Here is a 22,638-nt window from a genome sequence, read left to right on the forward strand (position 1 = left end):
TTGCCAAGTAAATTATGTTTCACTTATTCAGTAAGATGTTATAAATAATTTTGAAAGTGAACGTTTTCTACACCTTTAGTAAATCAGGGTCATTGCCTCAAATTATCCATTTCATAAAGCTCACCACCCCTTCTCCATGTCACCGTGCTTAATTTATAGAAATAATAGTTCCATGTGTCCTTGATTGAAAAAGAGCCTGCTAGATGGTTCAAAGTGTCATTTTTGATATGAAGTTTTTGTTTTACTTTGTTGCAACTGTCAGGAATGGACTTGCCAATAACGGTGGGACTCACCTGCCTTGTGGGCTGCAGTACCAGAGCTGGCCAGCAGGTGCTCTCAGCAATCAGAGACTCACCCCTGCAGTCAGCCAAAACACCTGAAGCTGATTGCAGGGGTTGTATTTAAGGAATGGCCAGACTCACAGTCAGGGCCTTCGTGTGTGTTTTTCCATGGGCCCCTGTATCTTGTAACCTGCATTCCTGTTCCTGTTTCTGCTTGACTTGTTGCCAACCCTGCCTGATCCTGACCTCTGCTGACTTCTCCTGTTTGATTCCTGGCTTGTGACCCTGACCATTCTCTCCGCCTGCTCCTCCTGTACCTACCTGCCTGATAGTTATCGACCCGGCCTGCCTGACTACGTTGTGCTGTATATGGGTATGTACCTGTGTATCTATATCAGTTTAGGTTTGGGTTTGTTTCACCTTGTTGTATGTATTTGTGTTAGCTTGGGGTTTGGTGCACTGCGTTTATATTTGTATTGTTAGTCTCAATAAATTATATTATTTACTATATCTGAAGCCTACGTTTCCCTGTGTCAGTCCACACACTTCTGGTCACACCCGCATCCCTGACAGCAATCCTCTTGAATTTAAACCTCTTACCGAATACATAATTCATTTATGCGGTGGCAGATAGCGTGGGCATTAATGCCCAGCCACCGCACATTGGTATCAGTGGTACTGACAGCATACTGACTGAGCTGTCTCTGACAGCTCTTGGTAACATCTTCCAGCAATCCTGTTCCATCAGCTCTGAATCACATGACCGCTGTTAGAGCCCATAATAGTGGTCACATTACATACTATATGGATTGAACTATTGAATTCACAAGTTTCTTGTGCATGTGTTTTTGAAATACCAGAAAAAACAGCACTAGAGTTTGTTCAAAGTAGTATTGCTAACAGTCGTCAGCCATCTAAAAATGTCTATAGACGTCAACTTACATGTTTGTGCCTAGGAAGAAGGTGGAGTGCTGTGGGCAGTGGCAGTCTCAAAGGAGCTAACCTCATTCAACTAGGGACAGCCATCCAGACTGACCAACTCTACCTGTAGCGGACTCACCCGGGAAACGCAAGTCAGGGTTATAGAAGAACTTCTAAAAATCTCAACATTTCCAGATCCAACCATAAAGGGCTGGATCAGGCAAACATTTATTAACAGTGGGTATAGAAAAGAATCACCCCCCTTTAAAATAATCACATTTTGTTGCTTTGCAGCCTGCAATAAAGACAGACACAGTATTTGTTTTATCCAGCTGTACTTAGTGCAACTAATAACATCCAAATGAAAGATGTAACGCCAACATATCAGAAACATTTAAACAAAAACATCACCTCCCTCCTAAAAATGACTTGTAAGCTCAGTCAGATGTAGCAAATCACCTTCCCAACGGCACACTAAGTCATTTGATTTGCATCTGAGATCAGCTGTGGACATTTAGATTAGATCAGCATGAAAAGAGCTTTCCTGGAGCATTTCAGTCCCTGATAGTGCAACTTAAGGAAATAATCAACTATAGGTGGCAGAACACTATCAAAAGATCTCTGGGATAAAGTTGTGGACAGATACAAGTCAGGAGATGGATACAAAAACATTTCAAAGGCTTTGTCATTGCCTAGAAGAACAGTGAAGTCTATTAAGAAGTGGAAGGTATTTGGTACAGCACAGACATAGACACGTCGCTCAAAACTGGATGAAAGAGCCAGGAGGAAACTGGTCAGTGAGGATACCAAGTGGCCTACAGCAAATCTGAAGCAGTTGCAGGAATTTATGACAAAGTGGTCATTTCGTGCATGTGACAACAATACCACAAATTCTCCACAAATGTTTGCTTGTATGGGAGGGTTGTAAGAAAAAATGCCACTCCTCAAGAAAGGCCACATGCAGTCACAATTGAGCTTTGCCAAAACGCACCTTGAAGATTCTGAGGCCACATGGAAAAAGGTCTTATGGTCAGATGATACTAAAATTGAATTATTTGGACTCCACACTAAACGGTAAGTCTGGCGGAAATCCAATACAGCTCACAATCCGAATAATACCATTCCTACAGTAAAGCATTGAAGTGGTAATATCCTGTTATGGGGGGTTTCTCTGCAGCAGGGACTGGAGCACTTGCCAGGATAGAAGGAAAGATGGATGGGGCAAAATATTGTCAAATGTTTGTGGAAATTCTGCTGCCCTCTGCCAGAAAGTTGTCAATGGGAAAATTTACCTTCCAACATGACAATGACCCAAACCACACAGCAAAAATGACCACACAGTGGTTGAAGGAGAAAAAGGTGAATGTCCTTGCATGGCTTAATCAGAGCCCAGACTTAAACCCCATTGAAAATCTGTGGAATGACTTGAAGACTGCAGTCCACAAACTGTCAACATCAAATTTAAGAGTGGGCAAAGTCAGTAGAGACATATCGCAGCAGACTAAAAGCTGTAATAAAGCAAAAGGTGGTTCAACAACATGCTGACAAAAAGGAGGTGATCCTTTTTCCACCTCAGTGGTTGTTTTTTTTCCTTCAATCACTTGGATGTTATAAGTTACACTGAGCAAATGCAGTTGGATAAAACAAAAATTGTGTCTTCATTTCAGGCTGCAAAGCAACACAATTTGATTAATTTAAAGGGGGGTGATTCTTTTCTATACCCACTGTAAGTACCTTAACCTCCCTAGCGGTATTCCCGAGTGTAGCTCGGGGTAAAATGTCAGTACCAAAAGCGGAGCTACACTCGGGCTTACCATGCGGCGCTGCATAGGGAGTCCCTGCAGCACTTACCTTGTCCTTCGTTCCCGCGATGTGTCCCCTGCAGCGTCCCCGGCCATCTCCTCCGGCCTATGCCGGCATCCGGATTCTGTGTTCCGGTCCCCGTGATGTCGGGACATACGGACGCTGCCGCCAGCGGCGGGAAATTTAGAAAATTTAAAAAATGTCATTTTTTTTTTTTTTTTTTAATTTTAAATAGTAAAACATTGCCGTTTCATCCCATTTCACATACATATTGTCCCTAGTGCTTTGTCCTGCGCCCTGCCTGCATTTTGTCTGTTCTTTCTGCCTGGAAATTAAGAAACGTCCATGGAGTCCAAAAAGCGTCCCTTTAGGTCAAAAGCGGTTTTAGACCGGCTAGAGAACAGCGACAGTAAATCAGAACCACTTGCAGAATTGAGTGATGATTTGTGGGGAAATTTTCCTAAAAATTACAGCCTACAATAAAAAATCTATTTCCATGCGAAAAAAAGGTACCGCTTTCAGCACAAAAAAATCGGAAAGAATCATACCGCTAGGGAGGTTAAGGATAGTAAGTAAAGTTGGCATGTATAATCACCTTTCCATACAGCAGCAGTATATCCTCCAAGTTTCTCACAATGATGAAATTATTAATAATCTCAGCCTGGCAGATCCTGAAATCCTTTGCATAACTATCATGGGATAAAGGGATGGGGAAAGGAGACTCATAGGATTCGTAGACTTTTCTCTTTCTCCTTGGGGCATGGAATGTTGCCTGGGACATTGTCTTCTTGCTAATAACAAGGAAAGAATACCACAAAGAAATTTGTATATCATACATAATGTACATCAGAGCAATAGTTATAATAAACAAAGCAATAATATCACGTGAACAATGATGATGAACAGGGAGCCTCAACCAACATTCACAAATCTGACTTCAGTTTCTGAAATCGGATTTACATATCATAGCACTCTATGCTCTGCCTTCTGGAATCATGCTGAAAATATAATTCTACCAAAATGGAAAACACCCCGATATCATTTACTTAAAGCAGAACTAAAGTCTCAATACTTACCTGCCCAAAGGTCCTGTGCCACTGCTGGGATCTTTTCCTGAGTGCCAGTCTTCAGATCTCTTCATTGGCTGGCGGTGGATTACGTCACTCCTGCACATGCACAGCAGGCTGTAATCCCAGCTTTTGGAGACCAGCCTGGCAGGGTAAGCTGAGATGCACAGTTTGCATTGCCAAAAGAAGATGGCAAGCAGGTAGGTAGGGGCATTTTATTGCGTCTTTTGCAATAAAAGCCTGCCTATTCGCATTTTTTTTACAATGGAACTTCAAACCCCCCTTAATTAGTTATGATTGCCATCACTGAAGAACACATTCATTTATTAAAAGAAGAAAAAAACAGCATTATGACTTGGTCCAGCTGAAGATGATTTTGGATTGAATGGCCCAAAAGAAAGAAGAGAGTATTGTTATTCAGGGTGTAACATGTTACGAAAGGACCAGTTTGGGGACTATTGCTTTAGACATTTTTGCCTAGGGAAGCTCCACTGACTCCCAAGTGTTCTGAAATTCTCCATTGGGATAATTGAAGGAAAGTTTAAAGAACAATTTCATCTTTTATTACAAAAAAAAAAAAACATTTTTGTAGGCAAAAAAAATATTTTTTTTTTGCACTGTAGCCTGCAAAGCATTGCACCCACGATCAGCAGATCACGGGTGCAAAGTCAGGCTCCTGCAGACTTAGTTCATTGTCTGCCTGTACCTCCCTTAAAAATGGGAGGTACATGTAACATGTTCAAAAGGTGAACTTATCCTTTAACAAGTGATAGGCCTTTACCTGAAAACAACGAACCCTTTCTTTAAGCAATAATAGCCAATGAGGCATTTGCATTTCGACATTCCTAATGGAATTTTTCCCATAACAGGCCTGGATTTGAAAAAGATTTTTTCAAGTAGCATTTCACATCATACTAGAAAATAAGTGGAGAGTTTTTAGAGGCGCTATATAAGTGAATCAAAACAGTACTGACACTATTGTCAAAAGCCCTTTTGCTTTGCACAATTTTATACTACAAATGGAAAGATAAAATTTTGGGGACTCTCCCGTCCAGGACCTGGAGAATGTTTCCTGCCCTGAGAGAAATACGGATGAGGTGTGGAATTTTACGAAGAGGTTTGTTTACTTCTTCCTGTCCCCTGAAGGAAAGCTTCAATTGTAGTATAAAAAATAAAGCAAACTCCCAGTTTTCAGTTTCTTTTTCCCCTACTCGTTCTCACTCATGCCAGACTTTACTTAATAAAATGTAATTGTTTTCTTGTATTAAAACATGTAACATGTTAATTTCAATAGTGCTGGTATTAGTTTATACATTTTTGATGTGTGGTATGCAATTTTATGGAAATGGATGCATTTATGCTCTTGTGATCACTTTGAATGCATAGTCATGTGAGAAGAAAAGTTTCAAAAAGCACAAATACTGGATGTTCATAATGAACACAGCTTTGTTTTTTTTCATGTAAATACATAACAAAAAAACTGGAAGCCGATTGGTCTCCATGCAGAGCTGCACCAGATTTTGCACCCTCTAGTTTTAGTAAGACTAGGTTCACACTATTATGGGAGTTTGCCGGTGCAGGAATTGCCGTACCCGCAACCACCCACAGCAAAAAAAAAAAAAAAAAAAAAAAAAAATGCACTGCTCTTTAACCACTTGCCGTCCGTCTGCTGTTTATAAATGGCAGGACGGTGGCACTCCAGGGGCGGGTTGCCGTTCATAAACAGCACCCGCATTTTCTAGCTGGGAGTGTGGAGCACCGCGATCTGGTGCCTGCTGTGTCGTGCGGATCATGTGATCACTCGTTGGCCAGTGATCACATGCAGAGTAGTAAGCAAGATGTCACTTGTGACATCAATGCTTACTACGTGTGAAATCTGTGAATGATCAGAGGTCACATGGTATAAGGCTATTCACAACAGCCTTGTACCATGTGACAAGCTGTGACAAATCACAGCTCACTCAGTAGTTCTCAATGGCTGCAAGAATGCAGCTAGAGAGAAGGAGAAATGATTGCTTTTACACCCATAAAGGCTGTAAAAGCAATCAGGGTAAAAAAAAAAAAAAATCTTCATCACCCCTCTCAAGTAGTACAGTGTCACCATGGTGACACTGTACTGCTAGGGTGACAGTATGTTAAAAAAAAAAATAGTTGGAATAAATTTTGGCCAAGATTTATGATGAAATTTTATAAGAAAAAACACTTTTCAAAATTTTTGGACTTTTTCATTTACATAGCAAAAAAAAAATAAAAATCCCAGTGGTAAATAAATACCACCAAAATAAAGCTTTATCTGTCTCAAAAAAAATGCTAAAAAAATTAATATGGGTACAGTGTTGCATGACCGCGAAATTGTCAAAGTGTGATAGTGCTGAAAGCTGAAAATTGGCCTGGGCAGGAAGGGGATGAAAGTGTCCGGACTTGAAGTGGTTAAAGACACATGGGGCTACCATTACTTTGTAATGACACTCCCACGCATCTAAGACACAGAGTGTTTGCGGATGCAGGAACAGCTGGGAAATTGTATGGTGCACAAGCACCATGTGATTTCCCAGCCGATGTGGTTGAAAAATGGTGGAGGAACCTTTTTTCTGCCTCAAACCCAAGAAGGGCAGTCTATTCAAATGAATGGGCTGCCGAACAAAAGTGGCTCTGAGAGCCGCGATAGTGTTAACCTAGCCTAAATCTTCCCTGTTAAGATTTAAAATGGTGTAAACATACACAAGTAAATATGTTGTTTGACTCGTTCAGTACATGATTGCAACGTTCAAACACATTGTACGCTTTTTTTTTGTTTTTTTTTAAGACTACCTGCAAGTCTTTACGAAGTCAGTCATACAGAAATATTTAACCATTTCCATACCGGGCATTTTTACACCTTCCTGCCCAGGCCATTTTTCAGGTTTCAGCGCTCTCACACTTTGAATGACAATTGCGCGGTCATACAACACTGTACCCAAACTAAAAATTTATTGTTTTCTTTACACAACTAGAGCTTTCTTTTGGTGGTATTTAATCACCACTGGGGTTTTTATTTTTTGCTAAATTAACAAAAAAAGACCGAAAATTTTGAAAACAAAAAACACGTTTTTCTGTTTGTTATAAAAGTTTGCAAATAAATAATTGTTCTTCATAAATTTAGGCCGAGATGTATTCTGCTACATGTCTTTGGTGAAAATAACCCAAATTAGGATGTATTTTTAGTTTGTAGGAAAGTTATAGTTCACAAACTATGGTTTAGATCAGAATATTGATCAATCCTGAAGTACTGACAGCCAATCTAATTTCTTGAGGTCCAAGAATGTCAGAACAGTACAGATATCCCCCAAATGACCCCTTTTTGCAAAGTAGACAGTCTGACGTACTTCATAAAAGGTGCATGGCGAGTTTTTTGAAGTTGTATTTTTTTTGTCATAATTTTTCGGAAAATGAAAAAAATTAAAAATTTCACTATTTTGTTATTTTACATACTGTCACCAGTGCAGTACAGGGTCATCATATAACTGGCATGGCGGTGATCTGGGACACTGACTGGTGACAGTATGAAAAAAAAAAAATATATATATTTTTTTTTATATTACTTAAGTTTTTTTTCATATTTCACTATGTTCAAAGTAGTGCAATGTTACCATAGTAACATTGTACTACTTCAGGGAAGTGATTTTTTTTTTTTTTACACAATTTGCTTATAGCAAAGAATTACTTTGCTATAAGCAAGCATTTACCTGAATGACCGATTCATTCAGGGTTTTTTTTTGTGCTTAGCTGTGATTTGGCCACAGCTAATCACATGACATGTGCATGTGATCGCTGTGACCATTCACAGCTAGACACTAGTATACAATGGATGGCATGAATGAAGCCATCCATTGTATACAACTGTCATGTGACCTGCTGTGATTGGTCACAGCAGGTCACATGGTACCGCCAACGGGAGGCCGGTACTCAGATCTGTCATCGGCAATGTCCTAGGTACACGGCCGGTGACAGATCGCGCCACTGCGCGGCTCTGCAAGCGCGAAAACTGCACATGTGTGAGAGGACGCCATATGACGTCCACCCGGAAATCTACAGCCTTTTCCCGGCCGCCAACCGGCTATTGGTTAAATAAGACAAATAAACACAGAATATTGCCAAAAAAAGGACATTTATTTCAGGAGTATACCACCCTGTAGACATTCTCCTATTTACTCTTTTTTTGGCTGGATGGCCTAACAACACACAAGATTGTTTTACAATACATTTAACAAAATCTTCTCCGAGCAATGAAACATATATTGACTGTAGTATGTCTACATGCCTTTGTATTTCATACAGCACAACAAACACTGAACTAAATCTGTGCATAAAGAAGTTCTAAAATGGACTAGACAAACGTGTTGGTAATATACAATAGTTTGCAATCATTTGTATATGTCAAATTGTTTAATGCATTGATATAAAATTTGTTTGGATGTCATATCACACATGATCTCATCAGGTAACTATGTAAACGCAGTAAATAATGTCTCTGCTTTCTTTAATTCACGTTCAGTGTGATGCACACAATGATGCCAAACAGCAAAGTGACAAAGCTGTCTGAGATCAGATAGAACATTACAGACCAGCATGTTAGAGGTGAAGGCGATAACACCATCTCCAAGCATCATGATGGTAGACTAGAATATTTAAGTGGATTTTCTAAACGTAAATAGCAAACTAAAGCCTGAACACTATCTTGCAAAGCTTATAGCATATCTAAGCCCCACAGAAAAAAAAATGTAATATATTGCAGCTTAGCAGTCCTTAGATGTGATGGCTGCATTAGTATACTAGATTAGCATTCTTCCCTTTACTTTCACTAGGGTGAAAACACTTTACATACTGTATCTATGAAGCAGAAGAGTTGATACCCTTAGCTACTGTCCTGATTTGGACTACAAACACCCCCTCTCAATCCGATGACATATGGAGGTGTTTTGTAGTTTACAAAAGATATTAGGAAAGCTGAAGTTTTTCGATACTTTAGTTCACTACACAGGAAGTTACAACGGCACACGATTTCTGATAAAATCAACAATTACGTTTTTATACTTGCGGAAAATGTACTTTTTTTCATTTTTTTAAATAAACATGTTATACTTGCCTGCTCTGTGCAGTGGTTTTGCACAGAGCAGCCCCAATCCCCCTCTTCATGGGTCCCTTGTCACTGCTCTTGGCCCCTCCCTCCAGCCGAGTGCCACCAAAGCAAGCAGCTTGCTATAGTGGCACCAGAGCAGGCTCACTCCTAAGCCACTGCTCTGTGTGTCCATTCACACACTAGCATGGCTCAGTCCCCCCCACTCTCCCTTTAATGACTCACTGGCTGTGATTGACAGCAGTGGGAGCCAATGGCTCACAGCTAATGAGGAGGAAGAGTACTTGAAGAGTCGCTGCACTCGTGCTCATCTCTGGAAGGAGATGGGGCTCGGGTAAGTATTGGGGGGCTGCTGCACAGTGAAGGTTTTTTACCTCCATGTACAGCATGCATGAAGGTAAAAAACATAATCCTTTACAACCACTTTAAACAAGAAAGCCAGCTCTGCCAGAACATCTAAGGGCTAGTAAGCTGTAATATATTACATTTTTATTCTTGAGTTTAGATACACTAAACATTTTTTTTTTCCTTTCGGGATAAAGATTTTAACTTGATTAATAAATGTTGGCCATTGTAAGCACCCCTGTCAGTGTTAAATGGAAGGGGTGTGGAAATTTTAGCAAAAAGTACTTGTCCAGGAACTAAATCAGTATCCCAATCTACTTGTCCCTCATGACAATCTACTTATAAAAAAAATAAATAAATACATTTTAACCAAAACCGTATTTAAATCCAAGGTGATTTTTAGAATGTCTGGGGTTTTAAAAACAAAAAGCGGCTTTACGGCGACTTAAATGTGTAATAATTTTAACATTGCGCTGTTTATCGCCTCACCTCCCTTCCGGTCTCCAGCATCGCACCCGGGGACTAGCAGGGAGGGGCGAGACATCGCAGTGTAATGAGCACTGGTTGGCTGCTCATCAGGAAAGGGGAGTGTTGGGGCTTATTCTTTATTCCTTTCGTTTTTGCATGTTAAAAAAATCATTTTAGGCCTGAAGATTACATAAAACCCCCAAACATGATATATTTTCAGAAAGCAGAGACCCTACAGAATAAAATAGTGGTAGCTTTATTTTTTTATGTCGCATATTAGCGCAAAATTATTTTTAGGGCATAAAAAGGCAATAAATTAAAAAAATTTTTGTAAAATACGAGGTTGCACTGAGTAAAACAGATATCCAACATGTCAAACCTTAAATTTGCAGGTGCTCGTGAAATGGCGACAAACTTCAGTACCCTTTATTTTCTATAGGCGGCACTTTTAAAGCCCCTTATAGGTCATCAGTATAGTGTTATGGAGGAGGACGGGTGCTAGAATTATTTCTCTCATCCTAGCATGCGCGGTGATATGGAACGTGCATCACAATTGACGTTTCCATGAGAGGCTGGCTCTGAGTGGAAGCAATCAGCGGCAGCGCTGCCGCCAGAATGCTTTCACCTGACAGGGCTACAGGTTGAGAAAAAAAAATAAAAAATACCTGCCCGGCACCTGGAACTACAGGTCCTGGGCGTTGGCTGATATAAATTCAACATCCCTGTAAATGATTTATCTCAACCCTCTGCCACTTTCACAACAAAGCTCCATCTGAAGATAAAAATGGAGCGGCTTGTCAGCAGGATCAACAGATTATAAAAAAAATCTATTGTGGGGAAGGGGGGCTAGTTTCAATTTAGAATGTAAACAATCTCAATTCCACATGCCTGCATGAGGAAAAGCAACCCCAAGTGGAACAGAAGTATAGTGCAAAAGATAGACAAGGAGCCAAAGATTTTTGACAAGCCAAACCACTTCTGTATTCACAAATGGAAAAGTGTGGCTTAGAGGAAATAACACCTTACCAACTGTGAAACATGAAGGAGGCCCAATTACATTTGTTATTGATTTTGTTGCTTCTGGAACTGGGTTGCCTTTAATCTGAGCAGTGCCCAATGAAATAAAAATGTTTAGGAATTATGAAGGAAAGCATAAGCTATGTTTATTTAGCAGGTCTTTGGGTACTTAGACAGGATAACAAAAAAAGAAAAAAGCACACAGAGATATTGACCCCAGAATGGTTAAGAGTAATAAGTTGGACTGAAAAAAAAAAAAAAAAAAAAAAAAAAAAAAAAAAAAAAAAGGTGCCATATTACCTGTTAAATGCTAAATTACTTTTTTTTTTAATTTTACATCATTTCAAAAGGAAATCTGGTTAAGTACCAACAAAGTTGTCCATGAATACTGCTATAAGTGCAATACAAAAAAAAAAAAAGCACTGCATTGCAGACACTTACAAAATGCATTACAAACATACACAAAAAGCAGAACACAAATGCCTCTGTACTTTATTGATATAGCATTTTGTAAACTCTCCAGCCACCTGTACAAAATATTCAATTTCTTGAAAAAGAAAGTGGCACCAGTCCAGAGCAGTTCACAAGTTCAATGCACTAAATGACAATTTTCAAGAACAGTTAACAATAAAAAAGTTGGTAATGCCAAAACAGAGCAAAAAGCAAAAAAAAAAAAAAAAAAATGTATACTATATACCAAAAACAAATGGTAGATACCTAACCATCACAACTATTCTACATTCATAAAGTATACGAACAACCTTCCAGATTGAGTTTCCAGTATAAAATATTGTTTTAATGCAACAGCATTCCAAGACAATTGTCCACTTCCAACCTTGTGTCAAACAATTTGGGGGAAGACGTTCTGTTTTTGCATGACTGTGACCCATGTACAAAAAGCATCTCCATAAAGACATGGTTTGATGACAGCCATATGCAGAAACTTCAGGGGCCTACACACAGCCCTGACCTAAACTCTACTGAACAATTTCACGAAGGTCTGAAACCCTGATGGTGAGTCAGGTCTTCTTGTCCAAAATCATTACCAAACCTCACAAATGCTCTTTTGGACAAATATGCAGAAATCCCACCTCCTCCTAAGATGGACTAAGGATGTACAAAATCTTGTGGAATGTTGTCCTCAACACTGTAGACTGTTGTAGGAAGGAGTAACGAGGGAAGGGGCTCTATATTAACTGACTGCAAAACAAAAATACCGTATTTGAGCACCCGTTTCACACCATTTTGCATTTTAAAGCTGCTTCCTATTTTAACACACAAGTTTATACATGCTGTGAAGATTCTTATATTCCTGTGCATTTTTTTTTAGAACACGAGAGTTGAAACACATGCAAAATGGGTAAAATGCACAAAAACACGCGTTTTTTTAAATGAAAAGATATGAATCTCTTTTATGTCCCAAAGCCAATTAGGTACCTTCTCTTGAGTCACAGTACAATGATTCTGCCGGTGAGATGGATGGAGAAGCAGGTGTGACAGAATCTCTCTGCATTAAATCCCCTGCAACGGTCCGTGAGACTTGAGATAGAATTGTAAACTGCGAGGAGGAAGGTTCCTGTGTGGTGTATGTTTGCGAATGTTCTGTAGGAGGTTGTGGTGGCATGTGTGTGTATATGGGATGCTGCAAGTATGGTTGTGTAGTGTATGGTGTTGTGTTGTAATGGTATGTTGGAAGCTCAGGTGACACAAGCTACACGTGGACATAGCGATGCACTACTTGCATGATTTCCTGTTTGAGGGCTGACAGTCTATGTGGTGGTATTTGCCGAATGTCATACTCCAGGGAGCAGAGGAAACTAGCAATGTTGTCTTCTCTTTCTTCTTTGCGCCGGGACTCACGCAGTTGCTCCCTCAGCTCTCCCAACATTTTCATGATCACTGATGACACCAAGTCAATATCGGTGGTTTTCTTTTTTTGCTTCCTGAATTGCGGCACAAGAGGTTTCCCTGCCTGTTTGGATCCATCATCTGTGCTTGATGTTGACAGCAAAGGTGACGATCGACTTGATGTCGTATTCAATCCAGCTTCCCTGTCCTCTTCTCCCAACTTGTCTCGATTGGAGCCACGTGTATTGTCCTTCCTGTCAGCCACGATTCCTGAAGTTCTAAACATAAAAAAATCCACATTAAAATCTCGTGTTATAGGCCTATTGAAGAGCATTTCAATCTTTTTCTATCTTGGCAGAAATTTTTAAAAAATCTCAAAAGCAACTCAGACATCGATCAAACCCAAAAGCATGCTAAAATTTAATGGGAAAGCACTCACCTCTTGCGTTTCATAACGGTCTTCAGGAACTGTAACGCCTCAAAATATGTTCGTGTCTTGACTTTCTTTGCGCCAGAACCGCTTGGACGATTATCAATGTCACTTAGATCCTTCCTAAAATGGTCCCTTAAGGATATCCTCCTTATGTTTTTATGTTGCTTACTAAAATAAATAAAATTACAATTTATGTAAAACATTAACAAAAGGTGCTAGAAGAAGCTGTAACATTTTAAATGCTTTTTAATTACATGGTTTATTTCTAATTGTAGATTTCTGTGATGATGACTCAATAGTTACATGGTTTGCTGCTTGTCTATATAATTTAGTTATATATTTCACAGATCCATACCCCTTTAGTTATATAGTATAATTATTAATACCTCTTTAGTTATATAGTTTTTAAAGTTTAATGATGTAGCCATATTTAGGGTGGCATGTGTAACAGCTCCTGCCACCAGTGTCCCCCCCATCCCCCCCTTGATGTGACAGAAGGTGGGGGATCCTCCTCTCACCCGCTGTCACAATTTAAACACAGTGGAACATGGACACGTCATTCATTCACACTTTCCGATGAATGGACAGACTACAACTATTGTCAGCCACAGCAGCTGATAGCTTGTAGTTCTGATTGAACTGCAAAGGAGTTAATGAGCACCCTTGTAGCTCGTTCGCAAGCCCTGCAGCTTTGTAACTGACAGCTCATATGCAGGTACAGGCTGAAAGCTGTGGGGCCTGTATGCAGAAGCCTGACCATTGCACCCCTGTTCCACTGATCACAGGTGCAATGCTTTCCAGGTTCTGCAGGAAAAAAGAATAAATGCACATTTTTTAAATATAATTTTTTCTTGAAAAGCTGAGCTTATCCTTTAAAGAATTCCAGATATGAATATTTTATACAGTTACTTTAGTCCAGCTTGGACCAATGTAACTATACATATACCAGCCCTCAAAATTTCCACTCGTCTGCTCGCATTTGGCGAGTGGAAATATTATGAGGGGGGGTGAGTCACTGAGTTCTCTCTGCAGGCCGGCTGGCTGGAGGACTCTCTCTGTGGGTCGGTGGGCAGGACGGGACAGGACAGGGCAGGAGGGAAGCGGTCTGAACACTGGTTGTGGTGAGTGGTCATTGGGCAGCCCGCTGCTGGAATAACCCCTCTCTACCGATAGGAAAATGTGTAGCCAAAGTCCCTCCCCCTCTCTGCTTCCCTGCCAAGGATATCACATTGCTATGGCTCTGCCCCCTGCTGACATCACTCCCATTCCAGCTGCTGTTGGTAAATACAGAAAACATTTGGCTTGTGTATCCTGCTGTGTGCCTTGTGCCAAGTTGGGTGCCCTGCTGTGTTCACTGTACAATGCTGTGTGCCTTGTACCATGCGGTGTGACCTGAAGTCCTGCTGTGTGTCCTGTACCCTGCACCATTATCAGTGAGGCCATGAGGGATCTGTCAGTAGAGGACTGGAGGAGGACATGGGACTGGAGGAGGACATGGGACTGGAGGAGGACATGGGACTGGAGGAGATAACAATGGAAGGAGGACATGGGATGGGGAGATGGGACTGGAGAAGGGCATGGGATGGAAGAGATGTTTACATTGCTTTATGTTAATATTGTTAAAGTTGCTGTTAATATTTATTTTTGTAACTTTATTCTGCATAAAACCTTTAACTGTCATTTCATGAAGTAATTTATGAGGGAGTATTTAGGGGCGGGACAGGGGCAAGGCTATATGGGGCAGTAACTCTTAAGGCTTGGCTAGTAGCTCAGGACCTGAAATTTTGAGCCCTCTATATACTGTACCATACCTGGCCGATTCCCCTGTAAGCTTGAAATCACTGAAACAGACACCAGTACTCCACACCAGTACTCCAGTGATCTCCACTTGCTTCCAGGTTCAGTGCTGAGCAGCTGTCCTGCTATATTCTGAACACAGGAGGTCGGCCGCTTGGCATGGGTACCATTCAGAGAATGCTTTGCATTTTCTGACTGAATGCAAAGTATTCTCTAATTGGTGGAGATGAAAAGTGTGGCGTTACCAGCCCGCCTTTCCACCTCAAAACAGAGAGCACTTTGCATTTATTTAGAAAATGCAAAGCAAATCTCTGAACAGCGCCTGTTCTAGGAGGCCGACCTCCTGTTTCAGAATGCAGCATGGGAGTGGGAAGCAAATGGCGATCTCTGATGTAGTGATACCTACTGCAGTGAATTCCAGCTTCCAGGTACATCGACCAGGTATATTGTATAGTTACATTGGCCCAAGCTGGATGTAAGCGTGTATAAAATATTCATGCCTGGAATTCATGTTCAACATCGTGATAATGTTAAAAAAAAAAAGCTTATAATTATTATTACTCATTTTGCTTCTTTTTGGTAGACATGCTTTCCAAATATCTGGCCATTACAGCCTGCATAATTCCACCCAGGCCTCTTTTCCTCCATAGGCATTGCTGTAGCTGGGGACAGTCGGGTCGTACAGATCAGAGAGCTACTCCACTTCTTTAATATGTGCAGTTACATTAATAGCAGCCATGCTGTTCAGCTAGCAGCCAATCAGGAAATGGCTGACATAGCTCTGGCTCTGAGGAAGAGGTTGTGTCCTCGAAACACGTTAGCCATCCAGGGTTCCATCGTATGGACTCAGATGTTGTTTGGATCATACATCTTGTTCAGTTTGACATGCCTGTGTTTTTATGTCTATTGCGAGTATGATACTTACTTTGTTTCTTCAATAAATATTTTAAACGATAATGCACTAGGTCGGTGCGCCCTTTTTCTGTTTCTCCATTTACAACTCTCCCGCAGCATTTCCCACTGAATTCTGGGAAACTTGATTCCTCCAGAATTTTTCCCCCAGTGTCCTGTAAATGATTTCTAATCACACCTCAAATGTAGCATAAGCATTATAGGCACGTTTATGGCACCTTTTCATTAACATGAATGGAGATGGTTAAAGCGGAGCTCCACCCAAAAGGGGAAGTTCAGCTTTAAGGACTGCTCCCCCGCTCCACATTAAGGATTGGCACCTTTGGGGGCAGGGCGCGGGTACCCGAATTTGACAGGTACCCACTCCCACTCCCGGTCCGATCGCCTAGGCAATCGGAAGGTGTCCTCCCTCTCTGTAGTCTTTTGGGACACGTGACAGAAGACTACAGGACCATTCATGAAGCGCAGTGCTACTCGTGCATGCGCAGTGGGTAACCGGCTGTGAAGCTGCAAGCTATCATAGCCGGATGCCCACACTGAAGATGCCAGCCTCTTGGAATACAGGATGGTCGGTGAAACAGGTTGTGGGGGACACACCACGGGACCAAGGGACAGGTAAGTGGCTGTTTTTTTAAAAGTCAGCAGCTACAGTTTTTATAGCTGCTTTTATTTTTTGACAGCGTGAGTGGAACTCCACTTTAAGAAGTGGCAAAGTTGGCCGAACGCAATATGCAAGATAAATTTTGACACAATGTGAAGTGACGCAAACGCGGCTAAGTGTGCTACACTGTCAGCTGTTTATTTTGCAATTATGACTGAACACTGCTAGTAGGTCATGAAGATTTAAATACATAGCTAAACCGCCTGTTTTTTCCACTAGTGTGAACTTCACTAAACATGTATGAGCAGTTCTGTCATCATTATTCCTCATATATTCATCCCAGCAAGACTGGTGAAGCCTAATTCCACGTTTTCTGACTTCCACAACTACCGTATATACTCGAGTATAAGCCGACCCGAATATAAGCCGAGGTACCTAATTTTACCACAAAAAACTGGGAAAAACTATTGACTCGAGTATAAGCCCCATCATTGGTGTCAGTGGGAGGAACAGTGCCCCATCATTGGTGTCAGCGGGGGGAACAGTGCCCCATCATTGGTGTCAGCGGGGGGAACAGTGCCCCATCATTGGTGTCAGCGGGGGGAACAGTGCCCCATCATTGGTGTCAGCGGGGGGAACAGTGCCCCATCATTGGTGTCAGCGGGGGGAACAGTGCCCCATCATTGGTGTCAGCGGGGGGAACAGTGCCCCATCATTGGTGTCAGCGGGGGGAACAGTGCCCCATCATTGGTGTCAGCGGGGGGAACAGTGCCCCATCATTGGTGTCAGCGGGGGGAACAGTGCCCCATCATTGGTGTCAGCGGGGGGAACAGTGCCCCATCATTGGTGTCAGCGGGGGGAACAGTGCCCCATCATTGGTGTCAGCGGGGGGAACAGTGCCCCATCATTGGTGTCAGCGGGGGGAATAGTGCCCCATCATTGGTGTCAGCGGGGGGAATAGTGCCCCATCATTGGTGTCAGCGGGGGGAATAGTGCCCCATCATTGGTGTCAGCGGGGGGAATAGTGCCCCATCATTGGTGTCAGCGGGGGGAATAGTGCCCCATCATTGGTGTCAGCGGGAGGAATAGTGCCCCATCATTGGTGTCAGCGGGAGGAATAGTGCCCCATCATTGGTGTCAGCGGGAGGAATAGTGCCCCATCATTGGTGTCAGTGGGAGGAATAGTGCCCCATCATTGGTGTCAGTGGGAGGAATAGTGCCCCATCATTGGTGTCAGTGGGAGGAATAGTGCCCCATCATTGGTGTCAGTGGGAGGAATAGTGCCCCATCATTGGTGTCAGTGGGAGGAATAGTGCCCCATCATTGGTGTCAGTGGGAGGAATAGTGCCCCATCATTGGTGTCAGTGGGAGGAATAATGCCCCATCATTAGTATCAGTGGGAGGAATAGTGCCCCATCATTGGTGTCAGTGGGAGGAATAGTGCCCCATCGTTGGTGTCAGTGGGAGGAATAGTGCCCCATCGTTGGTGTCAGTGGGAGAAATAATGCCCCATCATTAGTATCAGTGACACCAATGATGCGGCACTATTCCTCCCACTGACACCAATGACACTTGCTGACCCCTGTTGCAGTATGGTGCTGCTGCTGCAGCCAGCATATGTGGTTGCAGCAGCACCTCTGCACTGCACACTTACTGGCTTTTCCCTCACTCGATTTTTGCGGGTCCGCTCAGCTCCGCCTCCTCGCCCGTGATTGGCCGCCTGTGTACCTTTCCTGAGCTACAGTTCTGGCGGCCAATCACCGGTGAGGAGGCGGAGCCGAGCGGCAGGAGTGAGGGAGTGGCCGGAGTGCCGAAAGGAGCAGCGCTTCCTGGATGGATCATCGTGGGAGCCAGGTAAGAGACAGCAGCCCTCTGCCCACCCCTGTACGCGCCCCCCTTGACGGAGCCTCGCGGAGCCTCTGCAGACGTTGACTCGAGTATAAGCCGAGGGGGCCGTTTTTCAGCACAAAAAATGTGCTGAAAAACTCGGCTTATACTCGAGTATATACGGTATATATTTGTTAATATCCCATTACACACACCTTAACTACTTGCCCTCCAGAGGATTTACCCCCTTCCTGAGCAGGCAATTTTTTGCATTGTGGAGCTGCATTACTTTAACTGACAATTGCAATGCTGCACTCAAATGAAGTTTATGTCCTTTTTTTCCCCACGAATACAGCTTTCTTTCAGTGGTATTTGATTGCCTGTGCGGTGTTTATTTTTTGCACTATAGAAAAAAAAAGACCGACAATTTTGAGAACAAAAAAAAAACAATTTAGGCCAAAATGTATTCTGCTACATGTCTTTGCTAAAAAAAAAATCCCAATACGTGTAGATTAATTGGTTTATGTGAAAGTTATAGCGTTTACAAATGGCGGTATAGATACTGGAATTCTACTAGCAATGGCAGCGATCAGCTACTTATAGAGGGAACTGCGGTAGGCATTCTGACACTGGGAGGAACTGTCTTGGTGTCACCGACATTCCCAGTGACACCAATATAGTGATCAGTGCTAATAAAAAGCACTGACACTGTACTAATGGCACTGGGCAGGAAGGAGGTAATATGTAGGGCAGTGGTTCTTAACCTTGTTGGAGGTACTGAACCCCACCAGTTTCATATGCGCATTCACCGAACCCTTCTTAATTGGAAAAATAAAATACGATTTTTCAAATTCAAAACATAGGTATATATTTAGGTATATATTTATACATAGGTGCACAAAATGAACAAAACCATTAAGAACAAAGAACAAAACCATTAAAACATGATTTTCACACAAAAACAAAAACATAATAATGAATATTTACTGCACGAATCATATGAGTCGGGTGTGGGTCTTCACCTCCTCCGAACCCGCGAGACTGACTCACCGAACCCCTGGGGTTCGATCGAACCCAGGTTAAGAACCACTGATGTAGGGCGATCAAAGGGTGTGCTGTGTTAGTGCTTTCAACTGTAAGCACACTACTTTGTAGGGCTCTGCTATGCAGTTAAAGAGTGGCTGTAAAGCCTTAAAGTTTTTTATCTTAATGCATTAAGGTAAAAAACATTCTATGCTTGGGTCCCCACCCCCTCCCCCAGTCCCCATCATACTTACTTGAGCCCCTTCGCAATCCACTGCTGTGCATTAGAGCAGCAGCTCTCCCCGCTCTGTCCCTCCTCACAGGGCAGAGCTATAGCAGTGGGAGCCATTGGCTCCCACTGCTGTCAATCAAACTCTGTCACAGGGGAGCAGGGGGTGGGATTATACTCTGCTCTCGGTGTCTATGAACACAGGCAGCAGAGTTCAGGAGCAATCCCACATGAGTGCCCCCACAGTGGCAGGGGACCCCAGAAGAGGAGGATCAGGGCTGCTCTGTGCACAACCATTGCACAGAGCTGGTAAAGTAAATAGAACATGTTTATTATTTTAATAAAAAAAAAAAAAACCCTGAAGCTTTATTTAAATACAGCAGTGTTTTGTATGATAAGAAGGGGTTACGTATCTTTCCTCCATGTCCAGCATTGGCAGTCCTTGCTCCTACGCAGAAAGGCCCTCACATAATGGTGTATGAGGCAGCACTGTTCTGTTCAGTAATGCTATAAGCCCAGGGCAATATGAGGACAGACAACATGTCCATAATGGCTTGTATAGAGAGGGAGTGGGTTGAATGACGCTGGGTGTCATTTGACTTATAGGAGGAGTGCTATCCATTGGACGAGCAGACATTCTGTAGGGAACAGTGCTGGATTGAGGGTAAGTATTGCAGCTAAAGCTTATGTTTTCTTTACCAATGCTAACAATGCTAAGCAGCTTTAAAGCACAGCTATGGAATAAGCAAATATGTGTAGCTTTGTGTATTTTTTCCAGATCTGTGCAGTAATCCAGCGTGAATTGTTGCCTCTGTGCAGGAAGTTCCTGTAATAAAGACCGGTCACTGCTGCTCTCTATCCTTGTGCAAGGTGACTGGTCTTGTCTCAGCCCCCTCCTGTAGTTTTCTGCAGGCATCCTATTGGTTCCCTGTTACAGCCCTGCTCTCTACACAGGGTATGTGCAGTACAATGGAGATGCCTTCGTTATTTTTACAAGGTGATAACTAGGGGGAAGATTTACTAAAACTAGAGTGTGCACAATCTGGTGCAGCTCTGCATAGAAACCAATCAGCTTCCAGGTTTTATTGTCAAATCTTAATTGAACAAGCTGAAGTTAGATGCTGACTGGCTGCTATGTACAGTTGCACCAGATTCTGAGTGCTCCAGTTTTAGTAAATCTACCCTTAGGTTTGCAAAGGCATAGGTGCAAACAAAGCAGATTTATGGCCTTCATGTATATTTCAATAAACGTTTTTGTGCCTGAATTCAGCTTGAGCAAAACTTTGCTACACGGCTGGTTTCACTGGCCGTCTGCTCTCCCCAGCGCCAGCATCTTCAGTGTGCCCACTGCGCATGTGCAAGTAATGCTGTGCTTTGTGAACGGCCCCATAGTCTTCTGGGACCTGTCACGTGTCCCAGAAGACTATGGGGGGCGCCATCGCAGCAGAAGTGGGTACCTGTTAAATTTGGGTACCCCCTCCCCCCCACTCCTCAAAAGGTACCAAACCCTAATGGGACAAAGCCTTAAAGCGGAATTTCCCCTTTTGTGTGGAGCTCCGCTTTAATGCCCGGTAACGTACCCGTATGTCACTTGCCTTTGAGTGGTTATACCGGGATGATGCCCGCAGCTGCAGACATCTTCCTTGGAATGTTTTGGTTTTCTTTTTTTGTGGGTTTTTTTTTTTTAACAAATCACTTTCTTGTAAAAACAATCCTAAATAAGACACTGAATTGCTTCCCCCCTCCCTCCACCTTCCCGGGCTCTCCAGTCACACCAAGGAACCTAGGAATGCAACTGGCAGTTCCACCAACTGACCATAAAGCTGATTGGGGACTGGAATGGCCCTGATCATCTCTATGATCTAAGAAAATGCAAGGGATGAGTATTTTATCACTTCTGGTTTCACTGGTTGTAAACGAACCATTACTGGTTTGAAAAAAGTATCAGATCTCTTGGCATGATCAGATGCTTTTAAGGGCAGAAGAGACATCTGGAGTCTAATGCCCAAGATCTCTCAGTAAAGAGTACCTGTCACTACCTAATGCTACAAGGGGTAAAGTGAAAAAAAAACCCATTAAAAAGTACATCATAAAAATAAAAAAAATTAAACCACCCCCCCATCTCCCTGTGCAAAGGCGAAGGTACGCATCAGCCTTGCGTTGGTATGTAAACAGCAATTGCACCACACGTGAGGTATCACTGCAAATGTCAAATCGAGAGCACCAATTCTAGCACCAGACCTCCTGTGTAAATATAAACTGGTAACCTGTAAAGGCTTTTAAAATGTCGCTAATGGATAATATCATTTACGTAGTTTGACGCCATTCTACAAGCAATTTTAAAATCCATTAAGTCACTGGTCACACAGCTGCAATTTAAAAATCGCATGATTTGTGTGTGATTTCTGAAGACTCTTGAAGATTTTCAACGATTTCCATTATATGTATATGAAACCGTAATAAACTGCAGCAAAAGTAACGCAAGACTACTTTAGAAATCATGCTACAGCAAATCGCACATGCTAAGACACTGACATTCACATTCATTAGATGCAATTTCAGGTAGGGGTACACCAAAAGTTCAGTGGCCAAAACGTGTTGGCTGATATGAAAAAAAGAAAAAAAAAAAGCACCGATACAGGTGCCGAAAATAACCCTGCCCCCTGGCCACCGCCTGCCTGCCGCTGCCACCCCTCGCTGCTATCATCACCGGCTGCTGCTCGGTAGTTCTCAACCTTACCTGAGAAACCACCAAACGAGCCCAGCGCTGGGCATAGAGATAAGTGAAGGAAAGATGGCCTCCACTCATATCTATGCCCTTGGAGGACCAGAGTGATGTCACTTCCGGTTCCGGCGCTTGTAAACAAGGCCATTTTTTTTTTTTTTTTTTTTTTTTTTATCTAAAGATCAATGCTTTTTTTTTTTATCTAATGCTTTACATTGTAGGAGG

The 22,638-nt window shown here is 42.4% G+C and overlaps 1 protein-coding gene across 2 annotated transcripts in view; it reads right to left on the reverse strand.

Moving 5' to 3' along the window:
* Window positions 1-22,638, reverse strand: part of TSEN2 (tRNA splicing endonuclease subunit 2) — a 61,422-nt gene that overhangs the window by 36,780 nt on the left and 2,004 nt on the right. For both annotated transcript variants that reach the window (XM_089678693.1, XM_089678692.1), the window contains exon 2: window positions 3,601-3,796. In XM_089678693.1, coding sequence (XP_089534819.1) covers window positions 3,601-3,796 — 196 coding nt within the window. The remainder of the gene's footprint in view (window positions 1-3,600; window positions 3,797-22,638) is intronic.

This window comes from Staurois parvus, unplaced genomic scaffold (genome assembly GCF_062004578.1).
Source record: "Staurois parvus isolate SC_StPar_1 unplaced genomic scaffold, SC_StPar_1.0 ptg000209l, whole genome shotgun sequence".
NCBI classification, from domain to species: Eukaryota; Metazoa; Chordata; class Amphibia; order Anura; family Ranidae; genus Staurois; species Staurois parvus.